The 18,852-nt window shown below is 44.5% G+C and overlaps 1 protein-coding gene across 2 annotated transcripts in view; it reads right to left on the bottom strand.

Moving 5' to 3' along the window:
• Nucleotides 1-18,852, bottom strand: part of LOC149342788 (peptidyl-glycine alpha-amidating monooxygenase B-like) — a 47,265-nt gene that overhangs the window by 11,340 nt on the left and 17,073 nt on the right. For both annotated transcript variants that reach the window (XM_089545246.1, XM_089545247.1), the window contains exons 10-21: nucleotides 17,662-17,712; nucleotides 17,529-17,581; nucleotides 15,941-16,122; nucleotides 14,311-14,434; nucleotides 13,204-13,320; nucleotides 9,680-9,752; nucleotides 8,274-8,416; nucleotides 7,407-7,495; nucleotides 6,957-7,093; nucleotides 5,569-5,730; nucleotides 4,249-4,345; nucleotides 2,147-2,377 (exon numbers count right to left, since the gene is read on the bottom strand). In XM_089545246.1, the coding sequence (XP_089401372.1) occupies nucleotides 2,147-2,377; nucleotides 4,249-4,345; nucleotides 5,569-5,730; nucleotides 6,957-7,093; nucleotides 7,407-7,495; nucleotides 8,274-8,416; nucleotides 9,680-9,752; nucleotides 13,204-13,320; nucleotides 14,311-14,434; nucleotides 15,941-16,122; nucleotides 17,529-17,581; nucleotides 17,662-17,712 (1,459 nt within the window). The remainder of the gene's footprint in view (nucleotides 1-2,146; nucleotides 2,378-4,248; nucleotides 4,346-5,568; nucleotides 5,731-6,956; nucleotides 7,094-7,406; nucleotides 7,496-8,273; nucleotides 8,417-9,679; nucleotides 9,753-13,203; nucleotides 13,321-14,310; nucleotides 14,435-15,940; nucleotides 16,123-17,528; nucleotides 17,582-17,661; nucleotides 17,713-18,852) is intronic.

The following is an 18,852-nucleotide window of genomic DNA, read 5'->3' as shown; positions in this document are numbered from 1 at the left end:
TGCCTGAAATGTGCATAAGCACTGCCTGAGAATTTGGTCAATCAGTTTGCATGCATGACTAAAATTCTAATCATGCAGCAGTACAAAAAGACAAAACCGTATAAGCTCTTATTGACTAACTGCTTGGAGATAGAGAATTAGAATGCGGTAAATAACAAACTCAATATGAAATAGCTTGTGGCTGATATGCTTTTCTCGGTGGTATAGTGCAGGAGGTGCTACGGGTTTTGGCAAGCATCATTGCTGCCCATTGCAACCAATTTCTTTTTTTCTAACTTCTCTTTCCTGAGGGGAGAGTAGCAGGCCAGAGGATGCCCATCTCAGGCTGACCACCCGTCTGTCACTGTCCATTTAATCTATCAGTGCCCTACACTGCCATGAGTGTTATGTCTAAATTCAGAGATGAAAACCTCAAAAGCTCTTAGCACTGTTGCAAGAACAAGCAGGAAAATTAAAAGAAATGCATGGACTGATGCAGCTGCATGCTTTGTTGCTAAAAATGCACCCAGAAATGTTAAATATGAGGGAGGGCAGCACCATAAAGCAATATATTACCATCATCAAGCACCAGCAATGATCTCTTCACACAGCGATTTAAGATTCTATACTCCAAGCATGCAATTGCTTGGATTATCACTGTCCTGCGCATGCACTAATGGTGCCAGTATTTGCCAGCATGAGAGCAAGTCTGCGCCTTGCTAACAGAGAGACAGAAAGCAAAAGCACTTTGACTGGAACACTGAGCCTAATATTATGAAGCCTGGATAGCTATGACATGTCTAACTAAAGCTTGCTGGTATATGCAGAGGAGCCGGGGTGGTGAAGCGAGCTAGTTTTCATGCAGAAAAGGGTGGTTTCAAGAACTGAACTTGAGACCAGGACTCAGCGATGAAGACCCTGCTGTGTGGATAGTTCATAAGTGTAGTCAGGACATCCTCAGCAGCATTTGCAGTAGAGGTGCTCGGGGTTACCCTGTAGAACAGAGTGCATGCAGTGGTCAGTGAGGAGGAAGTAGACTGGAGCACTGTGCAAGCATGTGCTGTTCTGGTGCAGTAAGGAACGGTGGGGTAGTGGCAACATGCATCGGCTGAGTCGCGGCTCTCTGAGGCTTGCACTCGCCCCCACGTGACGCTTTGGTGTGTCTGAGGGTGGTATACATCAGGCCATGGGAGGAATAAAGTTGGATTAGTCTTGCAGATCAATGTATGTGCCAGTTAATTTCCTGAAATCGCTGAGTTGTCTGGCGTCTACTGGATGATGACCTTGCAGTCTGAATGAGTCTGGAAGTGCTTTTCGATCGCTCTGTACCATAGAGTTTCTTACTATTACCTAGAGGGGAAGCTGGCAGCCCGTCTATGGGAGTTTGCATGGCGACTCCTCGAGACCACTTCAGCCATCATGGGCGTTCAAAGCATCATGGGGCGGTGAGCAACTTGTTGCGGAACTGCAACTTTTGGCCACAAAATAATAGAAAAATAAAGCTGTTTGATAACTACAAACGTCCTAACATTCAATATTTTGTCTAATGATTGTAACAAACGAGCAGAAAAGCATTTAAGTGCAAAGTTTGCCCAAAATAAGAGACGACTCGCTCTCCTATTGGCCAAGTAGTGAACACTATAAAAACTAATATTTCGTAATTAATAGGCGCACTTTTAAAAGTAAATATGTTTTCAAAAAAGATGTTGTTGCATAAATACTATAAGAGGTTTTTTAATGGCATTTCGGAAAAGTGAAACCTTTTATTGGCGTCGTGTGTCGTCGCGGTTTCACTACTATGGGTTTTGCCCACTGCGTTCGCACAAAAGTCGTCTGCGCACTCACGAACAGAGTTTCCGGAATGAAACGTCTTAGTAGTGCCACTCCATGTTCCCAAAAAATTACGACTGTGCCGCAACAAGTAGCTCACCGCCCCATGATGCTTTGAGCGTCCATGGTGGCTGAAGTGCAGCGCCGCCAGCTTTCCCTTTAGGTAATAGTAAGCAACTCTATGCTCTGTACTGACGAGAGGAAAGAATGGGGTCACGTGCAGATCCGAAGACATCCCAGCTATGTGCATTCCCGGGTATGGGAAAGGATCAGAAGGACAGCCTCACCAAGAAGGGAGCTGTGGAAACACTGGCAGTAGTTCCCTGGCTGCTCTCACCTTTCCTGCGCTTGAGTCGCACGATGAGGGTGATGATGAGGAAGGAGAGGATGGGGATGGCCAGCAGGGCGACCACCACCATGGAGAAGCCAAAGTTGTCCTCCTCGTCCTCCTCCTTCGAGGTGGGCAACTTGTTGGGGCCGGCCTCGTTCCGGGGACCCGGCGTCGTCGTGCTTGGCGCCGTCGGCGGAGGCACATCGTCCAGGACCTTCTTGCCGCTCCTGTGCACCTCTGCAACAGACGCAATGCACCGCACTGTCAGGTACTGGGAATATAAGTTCTCAAATGGTATTAAAGGTGCACTGAAGAGGAATCTGTCTGAACTCGTCTTTTTGCCGCGGGAACTCGATCTACACGTTCCTAGCATTCTTAGAAACTGCGACTTATTGCCCTGTGTGGCAGATTTCCCTAATTAAATCGAATTAACGTGTGGCTCCCGCCTATTTTTTTTAATTCTCCCTGGTACGGTGGGCGGAGTCGGCCAACGCGTGGAGTGCCTTGTAGCCAGCTCCGTGGAGGCTTTGCTTTCGCTTCATTTTGTTTTTTAGGTTTCCGTGAATAGTTTCATTTGCAGATAATATAACCGCAAAATAAGCCCGCAGAAATAAAAATATGCGCGGACTATTTGCTTCTACGGACTACTATGTATTATTCCGCCGATGGCAGAGCGGCAAGCCGCCACGGGACTGTGTGAAAGTCACTCCCCGCGTCGGTCGACTCCGCCCACCGTACGAGGGAGAATTAAAAAAAAAAAAGGCGGGAGCCGGACGTTAATTCGATTTAATTAGGAAATCGGCCACACAGGGCAATAAATCAAAGTTTCTAAGAATGCTCGGAACGTGTAGATTGAGTTTCCGCGGCAAAAAGACGAGTTAAAATTCCTCTTCAGTGCACCTTTAACTACATCCTATGGTAGTAACTACATCCAACCGGGTACCCAAAACCAAAATTAAGCCGAATTTCACACCCATTGGCATCCATTGTGCTCAAAGCATTGCACGCTCATCACTGCCATCGTTGCTCCACCTGTACCGCAGTCAAAGCATTCTGTTCTTTGTTTGACTTTTGACATGCGTGACACCAAAGAAGGTTGCTCTTACAGATGCAAATTGTCACTGATTGCCTATGATTCAGCCTGCAAGACATCAGTCTTGGAATATGGAGGTTAACAATTTGATTCCTGGCTTGACTGTGTATGCACACTTTTCTTTGCTTCATCATTACATAAGAGGTGGAAAACTGTGTTAGGGAAAGGTGATGACCGCCCCACTGATTACAATGATATGCACAAGAGTCTCATGCTAGCTTATGTGCCTTAAGGGGGGACGAGGGTCTTAAAACTAACTTTTTTATTTATGGTTAGAATCTCATGAAATTTTGCACACAGATGCATTTTCTCTTCTGATTCCAAATATGAAATCATAATTGAGCTGCTGGTCTTAGAACTTACAAAGTCTAGAATGTAATTAGGTAATTTCTTACGCAGCTTTAATGAACTTTCTCATAGCATTTTGTTGCTTTTATTGACGAATTGATAACCAGAGAGTTACCATACCCGATGACATTCTTTGTTTTTCTCTAAAAGCATGTCATCCTGACATACTATGTCAAGAGTAAAAGGTCGCAGTATCTTACACTGCAGCTCGTTAAGCTAATTGTAAATTGCTATTCATACGTGGCCTAAACTAAAAAAGTAAGGATGTCATCGGGTATGGGAATTCTCTGGCTATCAATTCATGTAATTAAAAGCAACAAAATGCAATGAGAAAGTCTATTAAAGCTGCGTAAGAAATTACCTAATTACACTCAAGAATTTGAGATAACTTTTGATCTAAGACCACCCGCTCAATTATAACTACATTTCTGAAGTCAGAAGAGAAAAACGCATCTGTGTGCAAAATTTCATGAGATTCTAGCCACAAATAAAAAGGCCAGTATTGAGACCCTCGTCCCCACTTAAGCATGCACGTAGACAAGTAAGCAGGTTTAGATAACAATTCTGAGAGGACTGAAGAAGAATGTGGGGGTATCTGCAGTTGCAAACTGTAATCATTTATAATAAAAATGCCAAAAAAATGGCACCCTGCCATTTTTTTACTCACCTCGGACAAACCGCCACAGTCGGTTGGGACCTATCTCGCCCACATAAACTTGTTCTATGTCCTTGGAACACGCAATGTCGTGAGGGGCTACAAAAGACTGGAAGAGGAGAAGAAAATGCAGAGCAATTCTGTTTACTGCTATAAATAACACCTTAAGTAAAAAGAAAAGCAAGATAAGAGGCTGGGCCCGCACTGACCTAACCCACTGCGCTGGCTCAGTAGCTATGGCATTTGGCTGCTGAGCTCAAAGTTGCGAGAACAAATACCAACTGCACTGCCTGCATCTCATGGAAGAGGAATACAAAAAACACCCCTGTGCTGTGCAATGTCTGTGCATGTTAAAAAAACACACATGGTCAAAATCAATCTGAAGTCCAACACTACAGCTCCTCTCATAGCCCAAGTGTAGCTTTGGGAGGTTAGTACTACCCCGCAATTGATCTAAAATACTGCTAAAGTCTCTGTGCACAGGCCGAATTGCTTTGAAACAAACAATTTGTGAAGTTCACTCTGTTTACATTATTGGCAGGATCTGACATTTGATGCCGTTGGGGCTGATATTCGATCATTTTTGATTTTTTGATCATTTAAGTAGTTCTTATGTAATGAAAATAAGCGTTACATACGAACTACCTAGCGTAATTTGCAACTGTTCCAGGCTGATTTTGAGACAACGAAGTTTCCGCTTCAGGAAACTCTTTTTGGGCGTCCTGTAAATTTCACTGTAAGGGGGGTTTGATCACGTCACTTTTTGCTCAGCCTTGCAGCGAAGGTCTTGCCCGGTCTCCCTTTAGAATAGAATTGCTACAGCTACAGTAACAAAGTTTGCCTCCAAGTTGCAAAGACCATGTGGAAGAGTCCTACACAAAATAAGGGGTGGGTTTTGAAGGTTTGTAATCTAAAAAAACTTCCTACACAGAATAAGGGGTAGGTTTTGAAGGTGAGTCATCTAAAAAGCTAACAGTAGTAGTTTCTGAGCTTTCATTACGCTTTCACTGAAACAACATAAAAAGACAACAGCAATGAAAGAAAGACAGCACGAAGATTGTAAAGCGTTTTTTGCAGTAACTCTTTTGTACGCGCTCGCTTGTACGCGCTCGCTTGTATGAACTAGCTCGTATGAACTAGCTCGTATGAACTAGCTCGTATGAACTAGCTCGTATGAACTAGCTCGTATGAACTAGCTTGTATGAACTCAGCAGTCATGGATGGCCCAGTAAGCTAGTACCCTAAATGCTTCAATGCAAAAGAAAATTTGAGAACATATTCATTCGATGTGCTTTCCAAGCAAGAGCATGGTAGTACCACACAGTTACATACCCCGCTAGGAGGGCCCATAGAGGCCAGTAGCTGCCTTGACGTCAGGTTGAAAAGGAAGGCCCTGGAGGGATTGGAGATAACACGGGGACCCGACACGGCCAGGAGCATGCCTCCGCTGTAGGCAACCGAGTACACCTTGCCTTGGAACACCTCCAAGGCCAGCTGCAGCACAGGGGTGCAAGTTAGAAGTGGTGAGTGCTGCTCAGACAATTCTTACAGCCACCACAATGCAGCTACGCCAAACAGAACCAGAAGACCCTTTTTAAGCAGCACTATTCCTTGAAAGTGTAATTCAGTATAGCTAGGTACTTCTTCATTTTTTAATGCAATGTCTGCTAGTAGTTGTGATGAATTGTCATCTGCGCCAGCTATGCACACCTGGAAAATGTGTGTTGTCAGAGGCAAACATATCGCACGTGAATAGTATTCCTACATGTGCACGCATCTTACTAGAAGTCTCCTCTGTACAGACAACACAAAATGAACGAGGGGTAAGAAGGAAGACTCAGCCCGCTAGCCAATGTTTTGACACGAAAACCTGCCCTTGTACAGGTAAAGACAAGTCTTCTAGTTGAAATGTTGGCTAGCAGACTGATGCTTCCCACTCGCCTCTTGTTAATTTTGATCTGTCAAGCATTTCATCTTCCCTGCTGTCTCTCTGCCATGGATTCTCAATACCAGGGCATCCTGAACAAGATGACAAATCTTTTCAGAAAGAAATAATAGTGCAAATACTAATGAGTGTGAAAAGTCTTGCCTTGCTTTCTGTGCTCAAAATGCAACAGCTTCATTTGAATATAAATTTTTCGTATCAAATACAAACTGAATAACAAAAGTATTTGATTTGTATTCAGAATTTAAAATATTTTCACATCGCTAATAAAACATATTTCATTCATGTGACAAACAGGTGTACACCATTTTAAAACAACTTTCGAGATGCAAATAAAGAAAGTGGGAAGTGATTCTATTACATTCATAACTGTAATGCACAAGGGCAAAATAGCTGCCCTATGGATAAAACAAACAAACATGCAGAGAGACACATACATATACACGTGCCTGATGCACACGTCAGAATGCAGTGTAAGCATGCTGTGTTGCTACTGCATCTCAACATATTTTGTGTTTTTGCTCACACCAGTGTTCTTTTCTGAGAAGCTTTAACTTTTTTAATCCTTACAACTTCTTGTTTTAAGCAAATACACTGCCATAGGCAAATACAACATCACAAGAAAGGCTATATAATTGTGAAACTTTTTTCCTCACACATATCTGCCTAAAAGCCGTATAGGTGGCAGTGGAGAATGCGAGTTTGTAAAGCTGGCCTGAACCACACATTACAAAGACGCAAAGACTATCTTTTGTTCGTTCATATGCTTGCTCACCTGGAACTTAAAGCTGCCGTCCAGAATGTCAAAGCACTGCACTCGGCCGTTTTCTCTGTCAGCCACGCAGAACAACCCCTCCGTCTCAGCCAAAATGATCTTGTGAGGGATAGCAAAGCTTCCAGGTGGGGCAGTCACTGGAAACCAAACACAAATATGTGGCAAAACCTTTACACTCTTGCTGACAGAGAAGACTTGACAGCAAAGCAAACGTTGCTCATAACATGAAAACAGATTTCAACAAGCAGTGCTCGGGAAACAGCATAAGACATGAATTCTTCAACCTTTTCTAAAATGATGGATGCTGAGCAACTTCGCAGCACCATGCCAAAAGTTACAGTATAATGAAAAAGAAAGCCCCCACTCCATTTTTTTCACTGGTGAACTTTACAATTAAGTCATGACATTTATTTCACTGGGAAAGCCAGGGAATTAAAAAGAGATGCTCACCAAAAGAGGTAGCAAATGCTCCATCTTCACCAATTTGGCGAAGAAATCTGCCTCCCTTGTCAAAGTGCACCACACGAGAGTTGCAGTACCTTTGGGTAGGGGGGGAAGAACAGATAAAGCAATAATCAGCACCACTTTGAGCCATGAGTACCAAGGCTAATCAAATGATACGGTGCACCAGAAAATTGAGGATTTCTATTTCTCTAAAAAAGAAATGTTCCGATCACCTAGCTTTGGCTCCACAACTTCTGTTCGCTACCCAATATACCTGTGAAACTTAGCTGCTGCAGTCTGACATCACTTTTTTCTCATGACTTCAGCGTACCGCTTGCATGCTCTGAACAAACCTGGCACACAACACACATTGTGTAATTCTTGAAAAGGGGTTCCAAATTTTTTTACCCTCGGGGAACCCCAATGGTTTTCAAGAGATGCTGAGGAGCCCTGTATGTTTTGGCTTTCATGCCGTTCAGCCAAATATGCACACAAAAAGGAACACCGAGGGCACTTCAAGAAATGCTCAATCTCAATAGTAATGACTCGTTGTACAGTGCAGCAGTCTGCAATGAACAACTACAGTGTGATTAGAGTCACAATAAAGGGAGTAAAGGAAAGCAGAGGTTTGGGGCAAGGCTCTTGGGTAACCCCAGAAAGTACTCACAGGGTTTCACGGAACCTATTTTGAGAACCTCCATTTAAAAGCTGAAAGTAATGCACCTTTTCATGTCGCTAGCCCGTCAAAAGTTGTCTTCACACTCTCACACAGCACACACTCACACAGCACAGCTACACCACCAAAACACACTTACAATGTTCAGCACATTACAGCTTATTGACAACTGGAATGACCAGAGAAGAGTGACTTGCCCGTCGGCCACGTAGAAGTCCCCTCCGCTTGCAATGCCCACACTGGTTGGCTTGCAGAAGTGTTGTTTGCCACCTCCTGGCTGGAAGCGTTCCCCAAGAGACAACAAAGGAATCTTGGCCCCACCAGGAGGGTACTTGTGGACCTGCAGCATATCCAAGGAATGTCCACCATGATCTGCCACGCTTGGACATGACAGCAAAAAAAAAGGACATTAAGAGATGGGGAGGAAGCGGTAAATATACAAAGGACGGGAAGCTAGCGCTAACAAAAACTGAGGGGACACTTGAGCTCCGCGTCAAGGGTGTGAAATGGTGGTGTTAATGGGTCCCTTCAGAGGCCTAGGGTCCTTTTGCATATAATTTCGCAGACACGGATACAGTTCAGCACGAGCCACTGGAGTTCTGGAATGAGGACCCCACCCATCTGATCATCAAGCCATTCTCAAGACCAGTTTCCCAATAAAGTTTATTCTGTCTCTCTTTCTTTCACCATCACATAACACTTAACCTATGCTTAAGAGCACATTGCATTAGCATCAGAGATCCCTCCAATGCAAGCACTCCTTCTCTGTTGCCTAGGTTCTGCCTACATGCCCATATATGCGGAATTGGTCATTCTCTCCATTCTTAGACCCCTGGGAGCCCTCATACCACTCCTAGTGCAGTGGTGCAGCGGTTAAGCGATGCTCTACTGCCCCGGCAGGTGGCCGCCTCAACACAGCCACTGGGGGAGCTTAGACCCAGGTTTGCTCTGCTAAGCAACCACTCACGATCAATCATCAATTTCACTGAACTGCCATCTGGATTTTCATTCACAATGCCAACATTGGATTTTCTGCAGAATGGCAGCCTTAACGCTATCGTGTTAAAAAAATGCATACTAAATCCTTTGCTCTGATGACGACCACAAATTGGCACTGAGCCCACAGCCTCACACTCAGCAGCAGAACACCATGGCTACTCAAGCACGCTGGCAGGTAGAAGACTGCCAAGCATGATAAGGTGATTGAAGACACTGTAACTAAAACAACCTTCCATCATCATTAAGCTGTAAGGGTTGCCTGGTTGGCTTTCTGCACTGACTTACTCCTACTGCAATCAGTGATGAGTGGGCCACCTTTCGAAAGTAGAAAATTTATAAATACTCCTTTCCACAGGCTAGCACAAGCCATCAACCTTACTAAAAAAGGATGCCCCCGACAATCTTCTGCAATTTTTCAGGGGCTTTTCTTGCCATCTTATCTAGGTACACTAAACAATGAGTGACTGCTGCTCAATGAACAGAGTCACGAGACCTGTATACTGCTTTAAAAAAAGTATACGTGACCACTGCAATGCTGTAGCTTCGACTTTCGTTGAATGCAATGAATCTGCACCCACAAGCAGCCTCCCAACAGTGCACTCACCTGGTGCAGTGCAACATCTGTGATCCAGATGAAACCATCTTTGTCAACAGTGAGGCCATGAGGCATGAAGAATCTGAATGGCAAAGCGAAGAAATAAAGAGAAGAAATGAGTGGCGCAGGGTGTGCATGATATGAAGGGAACAATAAAATACAAATGCGAGGAACAAAAAAGGTTGCATATCAAGCTAGAAGGCTCTATGAACTCAGTATGCCTACAAACTGCAAAAGAACAGGTGAAAATTTCCATGGGTAAAGACTCCAACTGTCCATGGCAGAACATTTTAAATTCCGTGAATGGAGAACAAAGAATTCATGAAATTCTGCAGGAGACATCAAATAGTCCTTCAGAATGCACCTCGCGTCGGGGACTCCGGAACTTTTTTTCTTGAGTGGGGGGTGGAGGGGGTGCAAGTCTTCTGGTGCGTTTTGCAGTTCCATGTTTTATTTACATAATAAATTTCTTAATTCTTGCTTACATTTTTTCCTTACTTTGCACTATCCAAAGGTGTATTTGTTCACGCACATACAACTTTAATCAAAATGGAGAGCTTTATAAAGATGCACAAAAGAGTGATTGGCTGCTCTAAAAAACTCTGCGCATAGTCTGTTTCAATTCTGGAAATCATGCTCATGAAGAGGGTCAGACAATCAACAACTTCTGTTGAGACATGACTCGTTTAGGTTACTGAAATTTAACACTTTACGACCGGCTATGAAGCCGTCTAGCTTGGCCCCACTGTTCTTTACATTTAGCAGCCTAGACTTTAAGCATTTGGCAGAAATCTAATCTGAGTGCAAGCAGTTGGAGGTTAGGGGGAGTGCTGCACACTCTGGAAAAATGTTGGGGGCAGCAGACCTTTGGTCCCCCGTTCTGGGGTCCCTGCCTCTCATTATATTTGGAATCAAGCTATGAATATTTTTTCGAGCTTGCCAAGCTAACCGAAGTGACCGTCGCCACCAGGCTACAGAAATTGGAAAAACAGCGCAATCAAAGACGAGACACAAGAGAACGACAAAACACCAGCGCTGGTGCTTTGTCGTTCTCTTGTGTCTCGTCTTTGATTGCGCTGTTTTTCCAATTCGTAAAACATGTACCAACCAGCCCGTATTTGCCCTCTTCTAGGCTTCAGAAACAATAGGAGAAGCCAGCTTTTTAACTCTTTCGTTACCACGCCACTGTGCTTCGATCACCGGTGATCGAAAAATTCGAAGCGCTACGGCAGCGCGACCGCGGCCGCTACGGTCTTGCTGAGTCATTCGGTTTGTTGTTCACACATTAAACTTCAACTTCCTGTTTAGTTTATATTTTTGCCAAGAAGCAGCAATTTTTGAGACGCGCTTGAAGTTGGGTGTGCGGCGTCGGGCGCTCCGAACATGCCGTCATCATCGGGAATGGCGCTCGCTCGAAAAAACCCCGTTCCACTCAATTCCGCTGCGTTTGCACCACATATTTTTGATGTATCGATTAGCACGGACCCTGACGACGATGCTGTATCGTCAGGTATTGTTTCGAAGCCCAAACTGGGCAACGAGAGCCCAGAACGCTCGCCTGTGCGTTCAGATTCCTCGTTCCGGTCTGTTTGTGCGAACCGAAGCTCCTCATTGTAGCCGTTACGGTGATGTGGCGCCATCTAAGTTGTTCTCCAGAGACTACAGTTTCGGTTTCTGCGTGGAGAGCAATTTTCCCACGACGCGCGAATTTTTGAAACGCCCTTGAAGCGGAGGGTACGGCGCGGACGCTCCGTGCATGGCGTCGGGCGCGCAGACGGTGCGCGCTCGGAAAAACCTTGCTGCGCGCAATTCTACTGCATTGACTGCAATTATTATCTATGCTACGAGTAGTAGAGCCTCTGGTGACGATGTTGCATTGTCGGATTTTGGTTCAGACGCTGTAACTGCGCAAACCGATCCCGGAACGTTGGCCTGATAGTTTCGCTTTCTTTTTCCTGTCCGCTTGTGCGGGCGCATCTGGTTTGTTGTTCAGACGGTTAGTTCCATTTTCGGCCTAGTTCGTAATTTCCCCGCCAGTCGTGCATTTTTGAAGTGCCCTTGGAGCATAGGCTTATTGCGACATAATACGCGGTGAGGATGGCGTCGCGTCGAGGTCGGGCGCTTCGCGCGCTCGGAAGAGTCCCGCTGCACGTGATTCTCCAGCCTCTGCAGCTGATTTTCAAGATCCTCCGAGCAGCAGTGACTCGGACGAAGATGTTGTAACGTCGGATTTCGATTCTGCAGCTACATCGCAGCTATACTTATCGCATACTATATATCGCAATATCACACCTATACTTGTTGTGTTTTATATATATATTTTTTTTTAATTTTTGACGTAAATTAAGTAAGTTTTGATTTGTATTTTTTAAACCACGCTTACCAAGCTTTCGTTTGGCTCATAACATTACACTTCCAATTTTTTTTTCTTGGACTGTAAAAATCATATAAAGGGCACTCTCAAACGAGCCTTTTCAAGAGGCATGAAGAAAAAAATTCTAGCTCGAAAACTATTCAAGTTATAATTTTCAAACTTTAATGCCATGTTTTAGAAAGAATTTGAATTGTTTTGTATATTCTAGAATTTTTTTAGTACAAGTGTTTGGAAAGTTATTGTCATATAAACACAAAACTTTTCTTCTTTTTTACTTTTTGTTGTGTTTACTGATTTTTTTTTTCACAGCATTTCAAGCAGAATATGTGTTCAAATAAATTTCATTATAAAGCGCATTCTATCTGAATTATTGTTATGCATTTTATATAATTTTATCTATCACACTTTTTCTAAAAAAAAAATGTTGTCTGAGACATGTGAAAAATGGTCGTTTTTCCCGTGGTAAGGAAAGAGTTAAAGACCTTGGAGCAAAGTGCTCGGCATGCAAAGGAGAAGGTGGCTGTGGTTATGGAAAGAAGGGCGGTGCAGGTCGTAGTCAAAGAGAAAGCATTGAAAGCACTGAAAGCACTTCGAGGAACACAGGAGCACAAAGGGCAAACGGGCATAGAACTGGGGAGCTTAAACAACGAGCGACAGCGGTATGGCAGTGACGACGGCTGCTGCAGCATGGGAAGCTACAGCACTGGAGGCTTGGCTTCACTTTATTGTGGCACGCACCTGAAGTATTGCCTCTTAAATACTGTTGCCACATCCGCTGCTTCCTTATTTTAGTGTACCATCTGTGTTTTTACAGGGGGCCCTTAGCTGTGGTTGGCCTGAACAGACTGAAATTACATTTAATCGTAGTAATACTTCTTTTAAAATTCTCCCGAGTTCTCAAACTGCCCCCTTGCATTCCATTTGTGCATATAACGCAAAATCATTTTTCCACCATTCCGTAACTCCTATGTGATCTTTATAACAACAATAGCATCAAAAAAGGGAATGTGGCTGCTAACACACAATTCCGTGAAAAATGCTCAAATTCGAGATTTTTCGTGGAATCACGGGACACTAGGGGCCTTATCCATGAGTATCCTACTTCGATAAGCATTTCCATGGGATGCCTATTTCTTGACTCAAAAGCAGCAAAACTCACTGCTGGCGGCCCCATCGGTGAAGCAGGTGTCCATTTCCAGGCTCAAGGGTGAGCACCGTGGACTCGGGAATGGGGCCCTCCTCAACACGTTGGTAAACGTCGTTGTAGTCAAAAGACCTGCATCACCAAATAACCTATGCCATACTTTTCTCACTAGAAAGAAAAGGAATAAAAAGTGGGCCCCAACTGTTTAGAAAGAAAACACACTAAACAGCTAGCTTTGGCACCTCGGTTCTTGCAAAATGACTCCTTATGTAATTCCCAAGAAATAGCTATCAAATGATGAAGAAAGCATTAAAACTACCTCTCGTAGAATAAACCAGAAATGCATGTCAAGTTACGATCCTTCCTTCGAAGACAACTACTGATGTTCAGCTTGAGTAGTGAATGAAAAATCACAACAGACAACTCAACGCCACAGTATGATATTAAGCCTAACAAAAAAAATTAATACCATGTAAGGAGTACACTCAAGCTGCTGTTACTAGCCATTTAGCACAGCTCCACTCAGCAAAAACACTATCAGAACCACTAACAGCTGAAAGTGCTTACATGCACCAATCCCAGTACTGACAAAGAAGCCTCCTTTCCATGAACAAGGCTACTTTCCTGACTGCGCCACAACTCAATGTAATGCGACCCGTACGGGAAGATCAACTAGAACAGAAACAAAGTGGTGCACATGCCAAATTCCGGGGCTTTCTGCTCTTCTTTATTTCTTACCTTTCAAATGAAATCTGATCTCAAGAACTCAGCACAGCAGCATTGTTTCTTTATCAGCTGCATGCTCTTGTAGTCTCTGCAGTTAAAGCATGGGTCGAGTGTGCACAAACCCACTGGTCAGATAATTGGCATTGCATTCCAACGTCGGGCGTGAAATAATCCAGGTGTGGCACAAAAACTGTTTACCTTCGCTGAGGAACTGTTGAAATAAACCTTCGTCCCTTTACTCCTCCTACTTTCTTTCCTGATATGGCGAAATCATCTCACTCAAACACATGGCATCGTAAAAAAAGAATACAACCTGTTCTCCGTCACACCTGCCAGATGCGACTGCTCTTATAATTTTTGAAAAAAGCAAGTCAGAGTCCAAACATGGGCACTCACTGCGATGTCCAGACACGGGAGCCTCGGTGGAATACGACCAGGTTCCCGTCCAGGTCCACTGACACGGCCACGACTTGGCCAAGGCGCACTTCTGAGTCTGGCCAGCCATCACTGGCCGAGAACACTGGTGGAATGAGGCAGTGAGTAAGCGATGATGTAAACAACATAGCTATCGCTGAGACTGAGCCCGTTGATCCGGTGTGCTCATACTTTCAACATAATAACCGTTGTAACATTGCTACAGATGGCACACAACAGGTATCGTTGTTAGTTAATTAAAGTGCACTAACAAGATGACTGCACCCATGACAAAAACGACTCTTTTTGAAATTATAAAAGGATCAGATTAACATTTCCGACAGTTCAAAACCACTACTGGTTGGTTTATGGGGTTTAACGTCCCAAAGCGACTAAGGCTATGAGAGACGCCGTAGTGGAGGGTTCCGGAAATTTCGACCACCTGAGGTTCTTTAACGTGCACTGACATCGCACAGTACACGGGCCTCGAATTTCTCCTCCAAAGAAATTCAACCGCCGCGGCTGGGATCGAACCCGCGTCTTTCGGGACAGCAGATGAGCACCATAGCCACTGAGCCACCGCGGCGGCGTCAAAAACCACTACTAGGAGCATGCATACATGTATAGAGAACAAAGAAGCACAGTGGCCTGACACACGCATCGTGATGTAAAGAACTCTCTATCGCTGCTGTGGCTCAGGGACTAAAGGTTTGGTTTATTGGTTTATTGGGGTTTAACGTCCCAAAGCGACACAGGCTATGAGAGACGCCGTAGTGGAGGGCTCCGAAAATTTCGACCACCTGGGGTTATTTAATGTGCACTGACATCGGACAGCACACAGGCCTCTAGAATTTCTCCTCCAAAGAAATTCAACCCCCGCGGCCGGGATCGAACCCGCGTCTTTCGGGTCAGCAGCCGAGCACCATAGCCACTGAGCCACCGCGGCGGCGTCAAAAGCCACTACTAGGAGCATGCATACATGTATAGAGAACAAAGAAGCACAGTGGCCTGACACACGCATCGTGATGTAAAGAACTCTCTATCGCTGCTGTGGCTCAGGGATTAATGGTTTGGTTTATTGGTTTATTGGGGTTTAACGTCCCAAAGCGACACAGGCTATGAGAGACGCCGTAGTGGAGGGCTCCGGAAATTTCGACCACCTGGGGTTATTTAATGTGCACTGACATCGGACAGCACACAGGCCTCTAGAATTTCGCCTTCATTGAAATTCAGCCGCTGCGGCCGGGATTGAACCTGCGTCTTTCGGGACAGCAGCCGAGCTTGGCTACTGTGCCAAAGGAATCGGGTTCAATCCCGGTTATGGTGGTCACGTATTGATGGAGGTGAAACATACAAGGTGTGTCAGTGCACGTTAAGGAACCCCAGGTGGTTTAAATTAATCCAGAACCCTCTACTACGGCATCCCTCATAGTAGCTCATGTGTCGCTTCGGCTTGTTAAAACCTGTAATTTACAATTTACAATTTGTACAGAACTCTCTGGCCACGTAATACATCAAGAAGGGCACCGCTTCAACTACCTATGAAACCAAATGAAAGTCAGCCTTTACAGCCTGAGAGAGACTATTAAGAAAGGGCTTCCCAATGGCTCACCATAATGGCTGCCAACCGATGGGAAGCCATCAACCACGGTGTCCTCGCCGCTGCTGTCCAGTGGAAGCTGGCTCACCAAGGCTGGTCGCTCCAGGTTCTCACACTGGCCTGATGTGCGACCACTCGAGCGCAACGCGTAGTACATCAGGTACAGGTTGCACATCTCTTGTGTGGCACCCGGCCTGCATGAATACATAAAGCAAGACTCATGACTGATGCACTCACTGCTACATAATTAAAAAAAATAAATAATAAACAAGCGAGGGCCCGACCAGCCCTGTCAAGGGCGCATAGTATCTCAGAGCTCTGCCAAGTTTACCATGCATGCTGCTCCTGCAGGAGCTCTTGTCAAAAGACATATGCTGTGATGCTATCGGTGTGCAGCATCTTGGCACACTAAGCAACACACTAAAAAAAGCTATCATTAAAAAAAAAAAAAAGTAAATTCTCAACGGCAAAAGTGTGGGGTGGATCCATTATGCAAGTGGGTTCATTACGCCAGTAAACACAGTAGTGCCAATGCAATACAGAGGACAAAACAGCAGCTGCCTCCAGTGTGTCACCTGCTAGAGGGCCAATCCTTGTCCAATCTGCCACCTAGAGAAACTCACTCGAATGCATGGAAGCTTGCTCAACTCATGTGTTACTCATTTCTTGAGAAGCAACGCTTACAGCACATTCTTTATGGCAAGGAAAGAAAAACTGAACAGCCAATAAAGTAATTAAGTGAGTATCAGGTGCAGCAATCTCAGCAATGCTTGCGGCAGATGACATAGTGCAGTGTTGTCTGTGTGCAATTCATCCTGTTTCTGCAGATGCTGAGGATTACATTGGTTAGGCACAAACATGTTCCCTTTCACAGCGGATGTCCATGTAAATAAGCCAGACTGACAATGTAACATCTAAAATGTTGAAAATGAGCAGACAGCTATCCAATACACACAGTATGAACAAGACACCCACGCTCACAAGCAGAGAAGTTCCCAGTATTCAAAAACAAACGACAGTGTGACTTTCACTGCAGGAACACAAAAGAGAAAATGCAGCAAAGGCAAAAAAAAAAAGAAAAGAATTTGCCCTCTCTTGTGTGCCAATGTTCACATCCTTTCTTTTTCTACACACTGATGTTTTGAGAAGAGGCCCTGCACCAACCCACGAAAGCAGGAGTCTAGCACGTCATACTAGTAAAAAAAATGTGTTTTCACAGTCGGGCAGATGAGAACAAAACAAATTAAGAAGCCTCTCATTTGTGAACAGCTTTTCACAAGGCCACAATTTGCATGTTTTGCTTGTGGTAAGGCTGCCCACACAAGCAAAATACACAGCCGCTGTGAGGAAAACATTAAGTAACTATGGGTGAGGAATTTCAACATGAAAGTAACAATGTCTGGTAATAACTTTGATGTCCACTCTCATCGTCGTGCCATTCATGCTGTGCTAAAGACTTCTTGCGCCTCTAGCAAACCTGCCCATGCAGCAGCTTACGAATGCATTACAAGCAGACCGAGAGGCAATGTATGTTGCAAAGCCCATTTTTGGGTACTCATTCAGTGGCAGTGAAGAAAATTTTCAAGCAAATTACACTCACCCAATTTCTGTGGGCAGTTTCCTGGACATTGTGTTGTATGTGCAGCGGGATGCCTGCAAAGTATTGCCAGTTCCAACCCACTGTCGTCCTCTACGGTGCTGGTTCTACGATGTGAAATGCGAGTAGTACTTACCAAAACATCACCTGGCTTTACCGGTACAGTCTTGTTCAGAGGATAAAAAGCCTGAAAAAAAAAAGCAGCAACAAGAAGGTCAAACTTAGTGACTAAACTGAAGCCACTTGTCTCCTTTCTACTAGAAGAAAAAAATAACTAAGTAGCAAGTTCTTCATATTTTGGTCAGGCAGTCAAGCCACAATCATGAAGCAGCAGAGGCTTATGTTTTTCTGCTAATTGCCTTGCAGCCATAAGAATGCTTGCATGTCCATTCTAGTCAGCATTTCTAGCTGCACATTAAGGGTACAGGAAAACAAAGCGCAAAGTAGCAAAACTAGACAACAAAAATAGGCTGCTGCATGCAGCATATGTGCACCTTCCCTCCTGTGTGAAGAAGCCAGACTGAAAAATGAACAGTTTTCTGACGACTTTGCCAAAGAGCTACAGAGTTGGTGAACCAAACGTTTGATGACTTTGCCAAAGAGCTACAGAGTTGGTGAACCAAACGTTTGATGACTTTGCCAAAGAGCTACAGAGTTGGTGAACCAAACGTTTGATGACTTTGCCAAAAAGCTACAGAGTTGGTGAACCAAACGTTTGATGACTTTGCCAAAGAGCTACAGAGTTGGTGAACCAAACGTTTGATGACTTTTCCAAAGAGCTACAGAGTTGGTGAACCAAACGTTTGATGACTTTGCCAAAGAGCTACAGAGTTGGTGAACCAAACGTTTGACGACTTTGCCAAAGAGCTACAGGGCTGGTGAACCAAATGTTTCATGACTGCCAAAGAGCTACAGAGTTGGTGAACCAAACATTTGACGACTTTGCCAAAGAGCTACAAAGTTGGTGAACCAAATGTTCACACTCGCTTTAGGTGGAAAATTCCAAATTCCACAGAAACAGAAATTCCATGAACCAGAAACGAACTTCACAGTGAAACTCAATCAAGTCATCAAAGCCATACTGAAGACGTCCAAATGATGGAGAGAAGTGGGCCAAATGGTGGAGAGCAGGAGGAATGGCAAGGAGTGGACCACCATGAAACAGTATACTCTGTTTTATACATAGCAGGCAACGCTGTCAAAGCTAGCGTGACTGTTCGCTCAGGCTAAGCCCATGCGCAAAAAGTAGTTTGCCATACAACCGAAGCGAACACAAGAATATTTCGTTGTGACAAATCTTACGTGGCGCGACAGGCACCTCGTGCCA

Source organism: Amblyomma mixtum, chromosome 5 (genome assembly GCF_055824585.1).
Source record: "Amblyomma mixtum isolate Tamu chromosome 5, ASM5582458v1, whole genome shotgun sequence".
NCBI lineage: Eukaryota > Metazoa > Arthropoda > Arachnida > Ixodida > Ixodidae > Amblyomma > Amblyomma mixtum.
This window is presented reverse-complemented; position numbering and strand designations above follow the sequence as displayed.